Below are 18,505 nucleotides of genomic sequence, written 5' to 3'. Positions count from 1 at the left end.
GACAAATTCTACTGCAATTTTTATGCTGAACGGTTTACATGTGGTGAAGCTGTCTAACTCTATGCTTATTTCTTTTGCTGATTAGTCTTTTCACTATGACATCCCACTGAAATGCTAATCTGTTTAATTGTGCAAACTTTTGAATGCTTTATGATGAATCTGCTTTGATACTAACAGCTAAGATGGTGGCAATACGAAGCCAATGAAAACATTACTATGCAAACATATTGCTTTCCCTTGCCTTCCGTTCTAGGTAATCGTTTGGGCTTTGTTATGTGATAACATTGTAAACATTTCTCTTTCTAACAGGGCTTGTTTTTTGTACTGCATTGATATAGAAAGTACATTTTAGATAGTATGTGAAGAACACAGTTGTTCTCTTTTAGCTTAGAATTTCAGGGCCATTTTTCCCTAGCAAGAGAGCTGTTGAATCAACTGCAATTTCAAGCAAATATATATTTTTTTCTTCATCATATATAAAGAAGATAATCCAACAACAATGATGACAAGGGATTAACATACTTCAAGTATCATTGAGTTTCTTGAGATGGAATGCCTTGGGGAGACTGAGTGTGACATATCTCTTCATGTAGGTAGATCACATGCTGGAAAGGTGAAACTCCAGGCAAAAAAGTGAAGAATTGTGTAGTTTGTAGCGGGATACATGGACAGAAGAGGTAAAGGTCCTGAACAGTGTGAATACATTGTAAAAAAGGTGTGCATAGCATTTGTTTGGTTAGCCATCGATGCTAGATTAACAGTCTGACAAAACCCGTAAAAACAGACTGTTCTTCAAAATGTGACTGTGTATAGGCAGACAGAATGTTGGCAATTGAAAACTAATTCTTTATTTTTTTACAATTTTTCCCACAAGTCTCTTTGGTTAATTTTGTTTTTTCGAAAAATAGCGTTCATAAGAAAATGTTATATAAAATGTAATACTATTGTCTCTATAAATCATATTTTTTTGCTAAAAAAATATTGGCCATGGCTAGTAGATTGAAACGATTGCAATTATTTTGTAAGTAAATGTACAAGTCATTCATAAATGTTACCCAATTCAGTTAATATACATTAAAAAACTGCAAATGTATATCTTGAAAAATGACATCAAAATATTTATTTCCCTCATGATAAATTTGATTAAATTACCCCCTGCAATTTTCGCTAGTACCACTGGCAGGACGCAGCACTAAAAGGGTTGACAAATAATCATGTGTCCTAAAAAGATAAGAACAACAATAATAGGAAATAATGCTTGACACAGATTTTTTACAGGTCACAACCAGACCATAAAATTAAAATCCAAAATATTAGGCTTCTAGACAACCACCGCCCACACATTAAAGAAAGAAAATTAGTTCTTGTGTTCTTTCATCGCGCATGGAACATTGTCAAGACATATATCCATAAAAATTTGCCAGGATACCAGAAATACCTTGTATACCATTGAAAAGATTTCATAAGATGTATTTTATCCTACTGCAATAGAATATACTAATTAAGCTCTTTTGTGTAGACTTATTGGACATGAAAACACAGTAATTAACCCAAAGGTCAGTTTGGTAGGAGATGGTAGAGTTCAACCAGTACTAAGCCCTATTGAGTGTGGTTTCCCAGGAAGATCTGGTACCCAAAAAATCACACGGAGTGAGTTAAGCCGAGGGTGCCCAGAGAGGCTTGATATAATTGATGGTTTACGGCATAACTTTATGGAATTAATTCATATTGGAAATGAAAAATAGTAACTTTTTGATTCCACTGAAAAATTTTTATTACGAGACGACCCGGGTTTTGACTTTCAACATCATCTTCATGTGACAGCTCTTACAGACATCCATCTATCGTATATATGTTACACTCCGGTAGGGGCGGGGAGGTCAGAGGGTGGGTGGGGGAAGGAATTGAGCAACGATAGTTGGAGGGAAGGGTAGAAACATGAGGCACCCTATGAGGAGCATTCTTCTTATTGGCTAAGGTAAGTGGGGTGGGTGGTTTGATGGTTCATAGACATGAATTCAAAATTCTTTAAAATAAGATGCAGTGGACAAACCCGCCGAAAATTTCAAGAAAGGGGCGAAGGAACACCAAGCCTGTGTGAAGAACTAAAAGTCAATATCACATTTTGCAAAACAATTATTGGAATATAATCACGGTAGTGACTTTTAATTTGAAATTTGACATGTTCAAAAGAGAGGGCTTAGACCAGATACTTTAGAATAGCTTGAAATTTTAAAAAGTGTAGGCTCCTAAAAGAATATTGTTACGGTAGCGACTTTTAATTTGAAATTTGACATGTTCAAATGAAAGGACTTAGACCAGATACTTTACAGTAGCTTGAAATTTTAAAAAGTGTAGGCTCCTAAGAGAATATTGTTATTGACCTTTTGTACACCTCGCACTCCCCCCATCTAAACTTAACACTTCTTGACACCAGCACTTATGAGGGTAAGAACCTCTCTACTTCCCCCACTATCTCCCTTGACCTCAGAGATAAGCAAAAAATTTTTGAATTCATATTTATGAACCGTTAAAACCCACCCTCTTTCCTCCGCCAATAGGAGAAATGCTCCTTATAGGGTACCTCATGTTTTCTACCCTTCCCTCCCCCACCCACCCTCCGACCCTCTCACCTCCCTGCCCCTACTGGAGTGTAATATATATGGACGGATGATTGTAAGAGTTGTCACCTGAAGATGACGTTGAAACCCCGGTTGTCTTGTAATAAAAATTTTTCTGTGCAATTACTAAGTTACTATTTTTCATTTCCAGAGAGGCTTGCTTGAGAATCAAATCCGGGCCTTCCAGTCAGTAGTCCAATGCTATAGCCGAAGACTGATGAAACCCACATTAGCACATATATATGCCATCTATAATGATATGAATGATGTTAACATAGGGTTTCATTAAACATTTTTAAGCTTTACCAGGCTCTTATATTGCATTAGCAAGTGATATTTTTCAATACGCACAATACTTAGATCCTACACCGAATCCAATAATGTAAATCAATCAACCAGAATCTATGACTTGTATATGCTCTGATTAATTGGTAAAATTGATTTAAAGGCCTTGTGATAACATCTGACTACCTATAATCAATTGTTTTGAGTAAAGTTAGCCTTTAATTTCATGTCACAGCTAACATTGGCCCTGTCATAAGCTAAAACTAGGAAGTCACCCATTGCTCTGTTGTGGCATGCCTATCAGCATAAAATAGCTTCAGACTGTCAAATGGCTGCCTATGCACTTTGAACAGGCTACAGGCAAATGGCAGGGTTTGCCTGTCAACACCACTAAGAGGTGAGAACATGGTTTGTCTCTTGTCATTCCTTACACAGTTGGGCCTTTGAAATTTATTAGTCACTGGATGATCAGTTGATTGAGCAATTGAATGTTGTGTGAATTCTAAATTCCGTGCATATTTTCTCCAATTTTCCCTGCCTAAAAAATAAATTCCTCACTTATCCAGGGTTTATAGGACAGTAGTACCCACACATGTCCTTGAGAATTTTGAGCTTGGTTGTTGAGGTTTGAAAGGAAGTCAGTATTGGGTACTAGTGGGAAAAGGCATTTGGAAAGGAAATGTTTAAGGGAGGAGAGGCCTTTTTCATTGCAATTTTTGGGTATGCTTATGTCACATTAATAGGGGAAATAAAATAATCCAAATTCTGAGGAAGGGAGATTGAGTTTATTTCTCAAGAAAATTGTGACGTTTTTGCTTTACAATAAGGATGGATGACAGGTACAAAGGGGCAGACAACAAAAGCGGAAGTGAATACAGTTGGGGAGTTGTTGGAAGAAACGATGGTTTTCCATTAGGCCAAGGCTTCCTAAAAAAATTTGCATAGCAAAAAAAATAGTAATAACACAAAAATGACAACTAATTTTATTTAATAACCAAGTTATCCTGATTGATGTTGGAAGGTTATGTGATGCAAATGAAAGCAGACCTGTAAAAAAAAGCTTACCACGGCAGAATTAAAGATTAACTGAGTTTTTGTGAAAGAGTTCTTTTGGCTAATTAGAGAACACATTTAAAAGATAACTAATATATTTTAGTCTTTTTATTTTCTTGTTTACATTGTGAGTTATATTTAATGAACATTTTCAACTTATGTTAACCAGCAAGTATATATATTACTTGATTCATCATTTTTAACCTTAGTAAACAAGAAAGATATTCAGTTAAAATTCCAGTCATTTGTGCAAATAAAAAAAGTAATTTCCATTAATACCACTGGAAAGGCACTATTAGTATGTATACAGGACGGCAAGCTTGAGGTGAATTCCAAACCATTTTTAATGGTTTTAATTGTATACCCATTTAAGCAATGAAACAATCTCCATGTAATGTACTCTTAATTGTGTACTGCACCAGACTATACATTTCAAAAATAGCATATTGTAGCTTACACATGAATAATAATACAACATTTTTTTAAAGTTTGTATGAAAATAATATTTTATAATTCACACAAATATATAAGAAAATATAATGAAATCCAACATTAATAACTGGCACACATTTTTGCAATTCAAGTAATTTACATAAGCTCCACAATGAAGAAGAAAGGGGAAGAAAACTCCAATGGCCGTAAGAGTTCTTACGGCCATTGGAGTTTTCTTCCCCTTTCTTCTTTAATTGAGAGGCCGTAGAGCTCATTATTTCTTGCTCCACAATGAAGTTAACTTTTCAGGAAAAGGGATGGATTAGAGTGTGCGGAGTTGGTGTTTCACATTTGTCATATTTAACAACAAACTAAAAAACTGATGATAAACAGAAAATAATAGACCAAATTGATACAAATCAACCATTCCATTAAATGCGGGCAAATTTTACAGATCAAGGTAAAAAAAATGCCATAAAAATTGTCTTAAAAGAAATTCATAATTCCTGCATTTCTACTAACATATCAGATTATTATCTAAATATTATTTCTTTTGTGCCACACTTGTCATAGATCCACTATGGCAATGAATGAAGCTTGCAAATTATTTTGTACTCAACATCATAGAGTATAAAAAATAAACTTTTTTTCTAATACGGATAGCAAATTTTGGAAATACACAAGTGTCCTGCTGTCCATTGAAAAGTTTGTTTGCAGCAATTGGTTGACTGATACCAACATCTTGAGATGTTCATCGGCATAAAGCAGAAGGCAATGAGCAACCACCAGTGTAAGTGCAGTAAAAAGACTACAGCCTAATCACATTAAAATGAAAGAGAAGCTCATTCATTGGAAAGCAAAGTCTCTGCAGGGCATCAAAGCCACTTGTGCAACTGGGGCTACTCTCTGAAGAAATGTCATGTTTACATCAATTCTAATTACTTGTGATAAAAGTTCATCATATTGTACATGCTAGAATTATACATGAGATTCAACTAATAAGGTTTGCCAATTTAACCATCATCATAGATAAAAATGGAAAAAAATCAGATTGAGATCTTAAATAAAAGTCATTTAAAATCCTAGCTTCCACTAAAAAGGTTAGAAGAAGATTACTATCAGGTAGGATTAAGGAAGTACTTGGGAGCATAATGGCATGAGACTTGCCAAGAAGGATTCAGTAAATAGGGATAATATATATTTTATCAGTTTTCAGGGTATTTTAAATATTTAAATCATGTTCTCAAATATGGAACCTTAATTACTAAATGGCCAAAACCAACATATAATGCTCAATAAATTCCCAAGTATGAAATACAAATCTTGCATTGCAGACCCAACTGAATAGAAGGGCAATTGGTATCTGACATGATCTTTCCTCATTGTGACATGAGTATCAAGTCTCTACCTATTGTGTATTCTCTTTTGTGCAATAAAATGTGAAAAATAACAGTAAAAATGAAGATTTAAATTATATTCCTATCGTATCAGATCTTTTCATATGTGCAGTTGTTTCAGTGGATTAAATAAATACATGAGACTACCACAGTTCACAGTTCCTTAACTACTGTATGTGTCTACCAGTGAAAAACTTTCCAGATTTTAGCAACCAGAATCATTAATCTCTACACTTAAATTGAATATTCTTCACCCAGGCAGGTATTTAGTGCTTAAAGCAAAGTTTTAAGAAAAATATCTTTTGTCATCTAAGTGGGAGCTAAAATCCAAATAAACTAATCCTAAGAATAAACATTTTGATAAAAATCTGATGCATCATTCTTGCTGACTCGATTCCAAGGATGAAACAGCCACCAAAATACACAACAATTTTGAATTTTAGTCCCACCTTGATTAGTGTAAAAACTCCAGTTGTTCAGCCCAGGGAGACTGCAATACATGGCTAATATGCATAACAACAACCTAGTAAGAACCCAGGCCAAAGACATTAGTGATTCTTCATCATAGATCAGAAAAATTCTTTTCTGATATCTGAAGGCTTTAATCTCATCTACCTAAGAGAATGTATTTGAACCATTGTGCAAAACAAAGCAGACAAAACCCTGAGAATGGAATACAATCTGATTGCAACCGATGAGTATACAATCATCCCCACTCAAATGAGCAGTTAAATTATACATATGTAGAGTGAAGAGCCAGATTTTGATGGAATTTCACTTAGAAATTTAAATAAATCAGAATCAATGACACTATGTGTAATGCAAAGGGTAAGTCCAATTAAGTATTTTATGAAGTAGTTAACTACTCAGACAAAATAACCTAACTATAAAATAAAATATACATTAACAGTTCTGCACAAAAATGTCACACAAGTTATCATCCCTGGAGTGGGAACCAAATGTAGGAGAATTTTAACTTGCAGGAAAGCAATTAAAATAAAATATTACTACATATTTCAGATCTAAAAAAAGGTTCATTTCTTAAAAATGGAGAAAACAAAATCCATCCTCATTTCCTGTAAAAGGTCACTCAGAATTTTTATGTGTCAGCCATTAAGGTATATAATAAATGGCCTCTATTTGTGATGTAACAACAATGAATGTAGGAAAAGACTAGTTCTTTAGTTCATTATTTATCATATTTAATAAAAATATCCATTGACTTTGGTCATTTTGTTCAATTTGATACCTCATAGAACATACATCCTTGATAAAACAGATGATCAAGAACTGCAAAGAGTAACAATGAATCCAACTACGTTCATTGTCAGTTAGTTACCTGTCATCAGGCATAGAGTATAGTGTATTTTAACTCCCTTATTCTAATCAAATATAGGATAAAAACCATTAGCTTTAAGTCAATACAAGAAAACACTAGAAGTATCGATGGAGGAGATTCTTTTACCTTGGAATTAACAACACTTGAGAGAATTATTGAGCAAAATATGGTGAATGGAAAATATTTCACCTTCCTTTAAGTTTTTCTGAAAGTTAGCACGTGGCAGAAATCAGCTTAATCTGTATTACATACTCATTCTGGTAAATAAATTATCTTAGTGCCTAAAATGAATCATTTAAACTGATTTCAGAGATTTCATGCATAAAAAATATATACTATAATATAGTATAATGAATGTAGCTGCCCAAAAAATAAGAAAAGAAAAATGACAAATATTGCAGTACAAAATAAATATAACATGTAAAAATGCTGCTGCTAATCCAATTAACTACCTGGATCAACAATCAAAAGTCTACAGGCTGAAATATTAAAAAAATCTAAATTTTCTCACAAGCTGCAACAAGAAATATATTGAACTTTATCCCAAATTAAAATAGCTTAAAATGGTGTTATTACAAGCAGTGCAAAATCTTCCCCTCAAGAATTACTTCAAAATATATCACTTATGGCTTTCAGTGGGAGGGGACAGACATTGTATTTGCATAAGATATTCAGAGTGAATAGATTTTAAAAACTATTCCTATTTTGTAAATAGAATAAATCTACGATTAGCATTGAAATTACATAGATGTCATCCAGAAAACTGTGGTCCAAATCTATGTTAGCCATGATATATGTTAAAATTCCATTAATGAAATAAAAATGATTCCAAAATTATACTTCATTAAAACATTAAAAGGTGTCCTACAAAATGACCTCCAATAACATAATTAGCTTGATGACTATCGACGGAAGCGTCCCAGATAAGCCTTGCAATTGGGGCAATTATGATGTACATCCATGCATTCATCAATGCAGCATGGGATAAGGCAACATCCAAGCCAGCACCTGCAGAGTAAGAGACATATATACAAGTATGTGCATACAAAGTCAATTTGCAGAGTGGGAGAACAATGTTTATATAAGCAATGAAACCAAGAGCTTCACCTAATAACGCACATTGGTAGAGGTGCTGGGTATATTACTAGTCTCAGGGACCCAACCTGTGCAACAGAGGAGGCAGGTCACTTGCTGGTGCGCCCATTGCTCTCAGGGCCATAGCAAGGAGCAACCTTGGGCATGTTTGGTGATGGCACTCCACAGCTTTAACTTTTGATCTGATTGAGAGAGACCCTTTGGCCAATTCTGTGCCCTTCTGCCAACCTCATCTTTTACTACCTATTCATCCATCCATCCCCTTACCATTATGCTCATTTACATTACTGTATTTATAATCTCTTGTGAAGCGAGATTTCAAGAATTCATCCTTCTTCTTCATCTACACTTGGTCAGTAGCAACAATGGATCTTTTTCAGTAGTTACTTTGTTCCATGATTTCCAGTTTGGAACAATTTTTTTCAAACAAAACCATTGGATGAATGTGTTTAGTGTTCACTGTGGTACTGAAACATTTCTGGTATGCAGCAAGAAGGATATTCAATCATTTAAAGTTCAAAATTTAAAAAAGAACTAAATTAGCTATAATGAATTTTTTCCCACCCTAATATGATGGTGGCCAAATTTTTTCAGTTCAATGTTTAAATAATATTCTAACTCTTGGGTTACTCTTGTACACGGAAACTATTCTCATATGCATTTTTTCAACTGCTAATGATATTTGCTCAAGGAGAACACAAAATAACTAGCTAATACATCCCCAAAACATTGTAAATATAAATTAGTGAATTTGCCTAAGTTTCAATCTTGGGGCTATTTTGAATGGTTTTGGACATTATAGTATAAAGAGTTAGATCATACTTTCATTCAAATCAGGGCAATGCAATGTTATACAATTATATTACTTTACATTCTGCTAAAAGTTCTCAATAACACATAAGCAATGGCTAGATTGAAGTTTTGCGTTCAAATTTATAGGGTGGTAGGAGGAATTGCAGGAGAGATTCATCAATTAATTCAAACGCATGGGTTTTTCAGAATCAAATTTTTTTGTCGATCTCAGTTTCCACGAAACCATTATCAAGAGAAATAAAGAAATTAGGGCCTGCCAATTAGGAGTCTCAATAGAACTCTCCTTGTTATCATCATGTCATTCATCCTTGTTTCAAATTTTTTTTCCAAAATTCATAAAAAAACAATCCCATTTTCTTAGCTCGAAACTTCTCAACAGAGTGAAACTCCACCCTTTTCGATCACTACTTTCACAGTCAATTGCCCACTCCCTCCCTCCCTCTCTTTTCAAAGATGCTTACCATTTCCTTCAACTCCTGGACTCAACCCCATTCCCAATCACCATGGTGACCATTGATGTCAACACCTTGTAAACCTTCATACCACATTCCGATGGTCTCTCCTCCCTCTGCCACTTCCTCTCAATATGACCAACCCCAAACATCCCTACCAGAGATTTCTCATTCATCTTCATATTTCTTCCTTGCCAACAATTCTTTCTCCTTCAGTAACCAATCTGCAAGCACTCCTATTTACCCATGCCCTTCACCAAAAAACTCTCATCAAACTTTTATCATTCTTTCCATTTGCAGCACTTACTTCTCTGGGATATATTCTCTCAAATTCATTCTTATAACCTTTTCCCCAGCTCCAAAAGCCATAAAACCACAGCCAAAATTTTCCTCAGATGTCCCTCCATTATATATAGACATCCTGCCAACCTTTCTGATCTTTTCAAACCTACCAAACCTATCTCCAAACCTCTGCCACCTCCATAATCCACGTCACTACACATTCGAGCCAGATGTCACACCTATCCCGTCCTACTCACGACTCCCACCCTCCCCACCGGCCAATCAACTCTCTATCATCTCTCCCCTGCTCCTGTTGCTAGTCAACACCTCCACTCTTCCTGCACACCCAGCCTGTCACCCAGTCACAAGACATGCCTCTTTCCATAATGCCTCATTCAGTAAGTATTACAATGTTTCAACAATTGCATCACTCCCATACCCATTGACTCTGCAATTAAACTCAAAACATTGAGTTTGGCTAGCCACTGGCCAGCACATGTCTTTTAAAGCATACTGGCACCCATCACTTAATGCACATCTTCACTAGGCAAATTTACTCCTTTTCTACAACCCAAATAAGTCTTTTCCTTTCTTATCCCCTCTCCTGCCCCCTCAGACTATGCCTTCCTTCCACCAAAGAATGAGGCCGCACCACTGAACAATGTGTTTCTTTTTTGTGTTCACTGTTTTTCTGTTTTATTGTGGGTGTGACATCTTCATAATCCATCACCTACACCCACTTATTGACTATAAATAGCTGAAAGGTATGCCCACATTATCAGCCAAAAAATATTTCAAAAATCATATTTTGACATATGTGGCACATATGACTTTCATGCATAAACATGCAATGGTGATGGAAAAAGACATTCACAAGATGTCACAATAACACCAAAAAAACTTACCCAAGCAGTGCAATAACTGTTCCAGAGATATAGGCAATTATGCCAGGTTGGGTTTTAGTAGCAGTATCTATTTCAGCATGGCAATGTGGGCATATCATGTGTGTTGGCTGAGGGCCTACGGGCACTACAGTCGTTACTATGGCAGGTCCAGGCAATACTGAAAGTAATGCAGGTAATAGAGAGAAAACATACCTTCAAGGACTACAACAAGTAAAGAGCTGAATGAGGCTTCAAAAAGTTACTAGTACGAAAAACAAACTACATAACAAATCCATACTTGAAGCAGCCAAAATAAAAACATTTACATAGAATGAACAAAGATTTAAGATAATTTGAAAATGATGTAGAAGGTAAACTGGATATAAGGAATTACATGTAATTACATGTACTCACCACATATGCCACTAAGAACTTTTTTAAAATTTCAACTTTATGCGACACTTCATATCTCTAAAAATACTTTAATTCAGAAACATTACCTTTGTCAAACAACCTTTTGTCTGGATGGTGTTATATTCTCCATCTATAATATTCTACATTAAATGAGCCCATTACTTAACTTCTAGAGAACTAATAAGAATTATTCTATGCACAATTTTTATATTAATTTTACAACACTTATAATTCAATTTGTAAAAAAACATAGGGAAAATTATTTACTTGGTATTCATATTAGCTAAGCACTAACTTGGCTTTCCAGGTGTAAAAGGACTGGATGGTGGTACACCACCTACAGCTTGTGAATAGCTTGGAGGAGCAGCTGGCGAGGGGCCATAAGGAGCTGAAGCCTTCGACATTGCTGTGGAAGAAGTTTAAAAATAAGTATTCAAATAAAAAACAAAATTAAATTTCTCCTCTTTCCAAGATACGTAGGTCACTCAATAACTCCTTAGAATATCCATGAGGGGGCACTCATGACACAAAAGGTTTCCTTTCAGTAAGCTTTATCTCTCACTAGACTGCTCTTAAAGTTTCAGCATATCCATCCAATAGTTTCATTTCCATATTTGATAGAAGCAACAAACATTTATTTCAAATTCGTACAAAGGTTTCCACGGCATTGAATTGCTTGTCTCTGCATTTCCAGGTTCTCTATCCATGTTGGTTGTCTTTTGGTGATGACAGTTCCGTTGGCCATCCTGCCTGCGTCTTCAGGTCAAAGGTCAGATCCTTCCACCTGAAGATGCAGGCAGGACAGCCAGCGAAACCATCATCATCGAAATACAACCAACACTGACGGAGAATCAAGAAATGCAGGGACAAGCAAACATTTATTCAACAAAATGACAAAAATGAGTTTGCAAAATTAAACACTCCCATTTAAAAGGCTTAACACAGAAAGAGGTCAAAGCCAAGTGGGTGAAGTTTATGGCACATCAGCTCCAGTATTTGTGACTGTTTACAATTGGTTAAATGCATTAAAACATGGCCATACATCCACAAATGATGAACATCGTTCGGGACATACAGGGGAAGTGAATTCCTTTGGAATAATTGGCAAAATCCACAATATGGTTTTGAGTAATCGATGAATAAAAGTCCACAAAATAGTTGAGTCCACAGGCATATCACAAGATAGTACAGAATTTTCAATTTAGCACAAAAAATTCAGTTTGCAAATAATCTTGACCAGATGGTTGCCACATTCACTCGCAGGGTAGAATGAACACAATTGTGTGGTCGATTCAGAGGCTGGTTTGGTACTTTTACATCCCGATGAGTCTCTGCACATCCAACGTGGATAAAACATGGATACACTACTTCATGCCAGACACAAAGGAACAGTCAATGCAGAGGGCTTCTACAGGGGTTGCAGCTCCAAAGTTGGTGAAATTGGCTGAAAAGGTGATCGCCAGTTTTTTGGGATACAAGCAGAATAATTGCAACATCTGCAAAAAGGATATACCATTAATGGAGAGTACTGTGTTTTAATTGCATCATTGGAGTGAAGAAATTAAGAAAAAAGCCCTCATTTGGCAAAGAAAAACTTTTCTTCCAGCAAAATTTGCAGCAGACATTATGGGTACCATGAACCGAAAATCAGTTATTATTCCAAAGGTTGGTTTGATAAGCAGGAAAAGAGCTCATCCAGTACTAATTCCAATGGTATTTGAAATTCACACATTAGGGCAGGGAGGCCAGTTGATTTCCCTGTGCAGCCTATGATTTCCAAGGAATTGAGCCTGGACCTTAATGTCAGAAGCGTTAACTTTTCTACAGTAGAATGTCCAACTCTTGGACAGTGGCGTCCTAAATGGGTATGTTCTTAAGTGAGAGGTGTCCTTAAGTTAAATGTGAGACTGATAACTTATGCAGATTTTTGCCACATCTTCTCCTCCTAAATAAAGGCTGAACAAAATTTTTTATTAAGATAATTTACAGTGAAAAATTTACTTTTGTCATACTATAATTATGCACTTAATATGCGACTTAAGTTTCACTGATTTCACAACAGTACTGTGTCAGCAGCAGCCATTGCCAGTTGAAACATGTTCAGTTCAGAAGTGATGAAAAACAAATTCCACCAAGGTGTTCCTTCATATTGGTCAACAGGATAGTCTCATGAAACTAGATCTGATTTTTAGGAGTATGAGGAACATACAGCAGATATATTTTCATGAGATAATCATGACTTCATGGAACCCTTTAAGTAAAAACAAGCCTCATAAAAGTTTTCTGTTATCGACATGTGGGTGGCACCCAGTAAAATTTGTGATATTTCTGTTAGAGCTCAATGTTATTTGACTATCTTCTCTCACAATGGAAGCAGTGGTGTTAATGCTTACTTCCGTAAGACCATAACTGGAGCTACAGATCCAGTTAACTTTGAAATTGATTGGCTCTCCATAAGCCCCAGGACTACACAGACCTTGGCTGTCCAGGAGGAAGCCAATTTTAAATGCAGCAACATTTGGTCACTCCATCACTGCCATGGGCAAGAGTTAGATCACTGAAACTTGAATCACATTGACTAACAACACAACATAAAATTAAATTAATGAAGATTGAATAAAAGCCTACCTACTGCTCCCATATTCTTTTCCATAGTAAACCCCTGCCACATAAATTTCCCTCCACTAATTTTCCATCCGATTCTCTTTACAGACGTTCCTTCCAACACCAGCTGCTTCATGCATCCCTCTCACCAAATCCATGTTCATTATTATATGATTTAGTACAATGTAAAATGATAATTTCACTTTCATGTTGAGCTAGAGCCTTATCTTAAAGGTTTATGTGCAAGTCATTTACAGAGTGCAGAAAATAATCTCATCTTCTTCATGCTTTGTTCCAGATGTAGACATCCACATTGGCATGATTTACTTGACAATATAGCATACTAAGTCGTATTGATGGATCTATTTTGCTCCTGCAAATTACCGTGGCAAAGGTGAGTCAATAGAACACTGTTTCGCCTCCAGTCCTGGAGACTTCTTCAGGTTGAAGTGATGAGCGTTGCAATTAGGCGGCTACATATAGGAGACACTGACTGGCCGGGAGCTCTATGATTGGCTCTTTCTTGGCGGCGAATGGGAATTACCCTTTTCTAAGTGGAAGTCAGGGTGTAGCCGAGCTAATGGCTAAATTAATTGAAATTGTTTGGATTCTTCATTATCTCTACCACTTCTCTTATGAGTCTTGGGAAATAATTCCTTTCTCTTACCAACACACTAGTTTGGTCGAACTTGAACATAAGTCCTGGTTTCGACCACACATGCTAGGCAATTGCTGTGAGTCGGAACTGTTTTTCATCTGTGGCCCTTTGGTGCTCCTTGGTCCTGCATCTGATGGACCATCCTGTGTGGCTGATATAGGACTTCCCACACATACACTTTATCTCAGATACACCTTCGAGCATGAGATCAGGGATGCGGTCCTTCAGCTTAGACATTATGATTTGTCTTGCCATGAAAAACCTAGCAGTTATATTATGCTTCCGTAGTAGCTTACTTATCTTTTCAGCCATTCCAGTGACATATGGGATGGTAGCATATGTCATTGGTTTTTCTTTTTCAGGTTTCTCCTCGCTCTGTTTCTTAGCCAGAATCCAGTCTTCTATCAACTCCATTTCATTTTTGGACCATATGTTCCAGATATTCATTTTTCCCCAGTGCTGATATGAGGTATCTCTTTTCTGATGTGAGTGATTCAGTGTCTGAGATGGTAGAGATCTGACGAACTAGTATATTTACTTGCAAACTCTTCTGAGGGGTATGGTGGTGTGATTGCTCATCCAAAAACCTGTAGGTATGGGTTTTCTTGTGGTATACAGCATGGCCATTAGATATTTTTGTCACTAACACATCTAAAAAATGCAGAACACCATTCTGCTCAATTTCCATGGTAAATTTTATGGCAGGATGTTGCTGATTTAGGTGTTTCAGGAACAATGCTAGTTCTTCCTTCCCATGTGGCCAGATGACAAAGTGTCATCGACATAACAAATCCAAAGAGATGGTTTCTTTTGGTAAGCCTCTTTTGCCTTCTCAAAATTCTCCAAGAAAACGTCAGCTACAACAGGAGAGAGAGGTGATCCCATAGCCGCACCTTCCTCCTGCTGAAAGTACTTATCATTAGAAAGAAAGTATGGGTTCCTGAGGCAGAATTCTGAGAGGTCCGGGAAATCCTTCAAAGGTGAGTTCTTAAAAGATTAGCATTGAGTCATCCACGGGTGTATTCATGAACAGAAACTATGAGTACGTCAAAGCTCACTAGCACGTCTTGTTCCTTAACTTTGATATTCTTGATGGTGCGAATAAATTCCGCTGAGTTTTTCATTAAAGAGTCGATTCTTAAGGCGAATAGCTGGAGAGAGCGTGGAATGTTTTGTGCCAGCTTGTAGGTAGGTGCATCGATGTTGCTTACGATGGGTCGTAGCGGGACCCCCTCAATGTGAACCTTAGGTAGTCTATAGAGATGGGGTTTGGCTGCCGATGGAAAGTCTCAATTTGTCTTCCATTGGAATGGATGACCATCTGATTTTCTCCCAAGTGAGTCGTTCTATCTTTGCTGTTGGGTCACTTTCCAACTGGAAATAGGTGCTGCTATCCAATAGGGCTCGCATTTTGCTGTGATAGTCTTCCTTCTTCATGATTTAAGTAGCATTCCCCTAATCTGCCGGTAGGACAAGAAGTTCCTTAATATCATGCAGTTTTTCCAATGCTTTGCATTCTGCAGCGGCGGTATTGGGCCTGGGCAGTTTCACCTTGCGGAGGATATGAGTGACATCCTACCTCATCTCATTGGCTAGATGCTTAGGTAGCTTCTGCACTGCATCCATGAATCCTATAATGATGTTTTCTTTAGGTATCGGTTTTGGAGCGATGATAAAGTTGAGACCCTTGGACAGGATGGAGCAAATATCTTCACTCAATATATGGTCCGTCAGGTTTCTCAGCGTGTGGTCCTTTTCAGGACCAGGGGTGCTCGGATGTTGGACTTGGTGGAGTTTCAGGAACTTCTTTGTCTGCATCTCTTTTGAGCTGGCGAGGTTGTTAATGGATGAGATGTTTGTGATCTCATCTATGGTCTCCCAGCCCTCCTTTTTCAAGATGCAGCTTAGCTGCAAGTGCAGTCGATAGTTCTTTTGAGACTCGATCCAATTGGTATCACATGTTATGCACTCGCTCCCAAAGAAGTGAGATGCTCATTGGTCACAAAATTCTTTGGGCAGCTTTGCTCCGAAGATGGTGTTTAAGCGTGAAATAGGATGGTACTGTCCAAGTCTCTGTAACGTTGAAGAAACACCAAGAGAAAAATTTGCCTTTCTTCTTCCTTAGGTTCTCAAATCTCCTCATCTTCCCCTACACATCCTCCCCGTAGAGGCGGTTCAAATTAATCCTAAGGCTTCCACGACATGTATCCAATGAATCCATGCTGCTTCCAGGAATTACTGTCACTAAGGTGAGTTGATTGATTGTTGTTTCGCCCCCAGTTTTGGAGGCATCTTAAGGTCGAAGTGATCTGCGTTGCAATTTGGTCGCTACATATAGGAAACACTGACTAATGAAATTTTAAATTTGTGAAAGAGCCGGAGGACCAAAAATGTAATTTACCGTTCAAATGATAATATGATTGATAATATACTTGTCCAGATATAGCTATCCATATTGTAAGATGGCTATGAGTTCAACAACAGTTATCAAGATATGAAATGGAAACATACAAAGAAATTTGTACTTGCCTTTAAGTAAGAGCCAGGGTTTAAAACAGTTCATGACCCAAATATACATGAGTATGTTAATGGTGACTGGGGAATAGAGTTGACAGACAGGAAATAATATTCTGGGTATAAATTTAAGAATGATAAGCCAAACATTTCATGAAGTGGTTTTAAGCAATGAGGCATCAGCTTATCCAGTTTAGAATATATTGCAATAACAAAACTGCTAAGGAGACACTGCATATATAGGACCACTTGTTTAATGCCAATGATCATCCTATTCTTAAAAAAAATAGAAAACAAACAAAGAATGCTATATCCAGTCAGAGGAAAAATACATAGATATAATGCTTGCTGTATGGTTTACTATATTATGCTTGAGTAAGGTGTTTTGATGGGATTTCTTGAGAAAGAATACACTTCAATGATTTCAGACTTAGTTAATAATAAGTTATGAATTTTTTTATCTTTATCTATAATGGTCGGTTAAAGCCATTATTTTATTCATTGAGAAAATGTGTTAGTAAGCATTGAATGCGGAGAATCTTGTTACGGGGCAACTTACTTTTAAGCAACTACATTATGATTAAGAAGTTCAATATATCAGCATAATGGGATTCAAAGTCTCATTTCGTGCATTTTATTTGTCGCAGTGTTGTCATTTCTCAGGGCATCGATAATTTAAGCCTTGACAGGGGGTTCCTTACAATTTTTATTTTTTGAAACATTTATGAACATTAATGCAGGAATTCAGTGGGATTAGGTGTAATGTTGAAGAGCCGCAAAAGGCTTATAACTGCATTTAATCATAAGGAAATACAATATTTAGGCCAAAACAGCTAACGCATCGCTATTCCATGACCATAAATTTTCCAAATACACGAATATATCTTAAGACTTGGTCCCAGCAGAATTGAAGGCACGCACAATTATAACAACGTGAGAGAGGTATTCGAACCGCTAACAAATTTCTTAACCAACACACATACCTACAACACAAAGTGGACGAGTAAAATTCAATTACTGTGAATAGCATTTATAATCAGTATTGTTTACCGCGGTGCCAAAAATATATGCTCCTAACGCAAAAAGTAGGGCGCCGACCCAGATTAGAAGTCACGTGACTTGTGTTACATCTCGTGTTGATAAAATTTGATTCATACGTCACGTTGCCGATAATCCTTACATCATGCAAACGGTGAAATGGTCCTCATTATTCCTTTGCTATTCTTATACCTATGCGGAACCCTTAATTATTCATACACTTAAGCGGAAAGGGAAATAAGTGTCGTAATGTTGATTTACTGCATGCCACCGAAACAGTTAATCGAGTAAATAAAAATCCAGAACTTCATACAAGCCTATGCTTTTCTCTTCCAAATAACAATCATCGCAATCAGCTAAAATTCGAACAAAAATCACCTTGCACGTCAATCGGTATTCATTGGAAATACCATATCGCAGACGATTCTTACTGAGATTAAAAAACACGAATTGTTCATAAAAATCCAACCAAAAAATAGAAGTTTTAAATATATCATACATAATGACAGTTAAACAGGTTTAGTAAAATTAAACAGATCATCTAATATATTTACCTGATGTATTTACTTGGATGAAGTGACTTCGACAGCTGAACAACGCCCTTATTCACCCTCGGAGTCAAAA

At 36.5% G+C, this 18,505-nt stretch overlaps 1 protein-coding gene across 2 annotated transcripts in view; it reads right to left on the bottom strand.

The window, feature by feature from the left end:
- Positions 1-18,486, bottom strand: part of sxc (O-linked N-acetylglucosamine (GlcNAc) transferase sxc) — a 124,384-nt gene extending 105,898 nt beyond the window's left edge. The window contains exons 1-4 of one of the 2 annotated variants that reach the window (XM_071590474.1): positions 18,436-18,486; positions 11,363-11,473; positions 10,675-10,831; positions 3,686-8,135 (exon numbers count right to left, since the gene is read on the bottom strand). In XM_071590474.1, the coding sequence (XP_071446575.1) occupies positions 8,030-8,135; positions 10,675-10,831; positions 11,363-11,471 (372 nt within the window). In that variant the 5' untranslated portion in view covers positions 11,472-11,473; positions 18,436-18,486 and the 3' untranslated portion in view covers positions 3,686-8,029. Of the gene's footprint in view, positions 1-3,685; positions 8,136-10,674; positions 10,832-11,362; positions 11,474-18,435 lie in introns of those variants that run through there. The other variant, XM_071590467.1, reaches the window with a different exon arrangement.
- Positions 18,487-18,505: the final 19 nt, after the last annotated feature.

The sequence above is a fragment of the Hetaerina americana genome, unplaced genomic scaffold, assembly GCF_022747635.1.
Source record: "Hetaerina americana unplaced genomic scaffold, ioHetAmer1.1.p SCAF_4, whole genome shotgun sequence".
NCBI classification, from domain to species: Eukaryota; Metazoa; Arthropoda; class Insecta; order Odonata; family Calopterygidae; genus Hetaerina; species Hetaerina americana.
The sequence above is the reverse complement of the archived record's forward strand: the minus strand, read 5'-3'. Positions and strand labels throughout refer to the sequence as shown.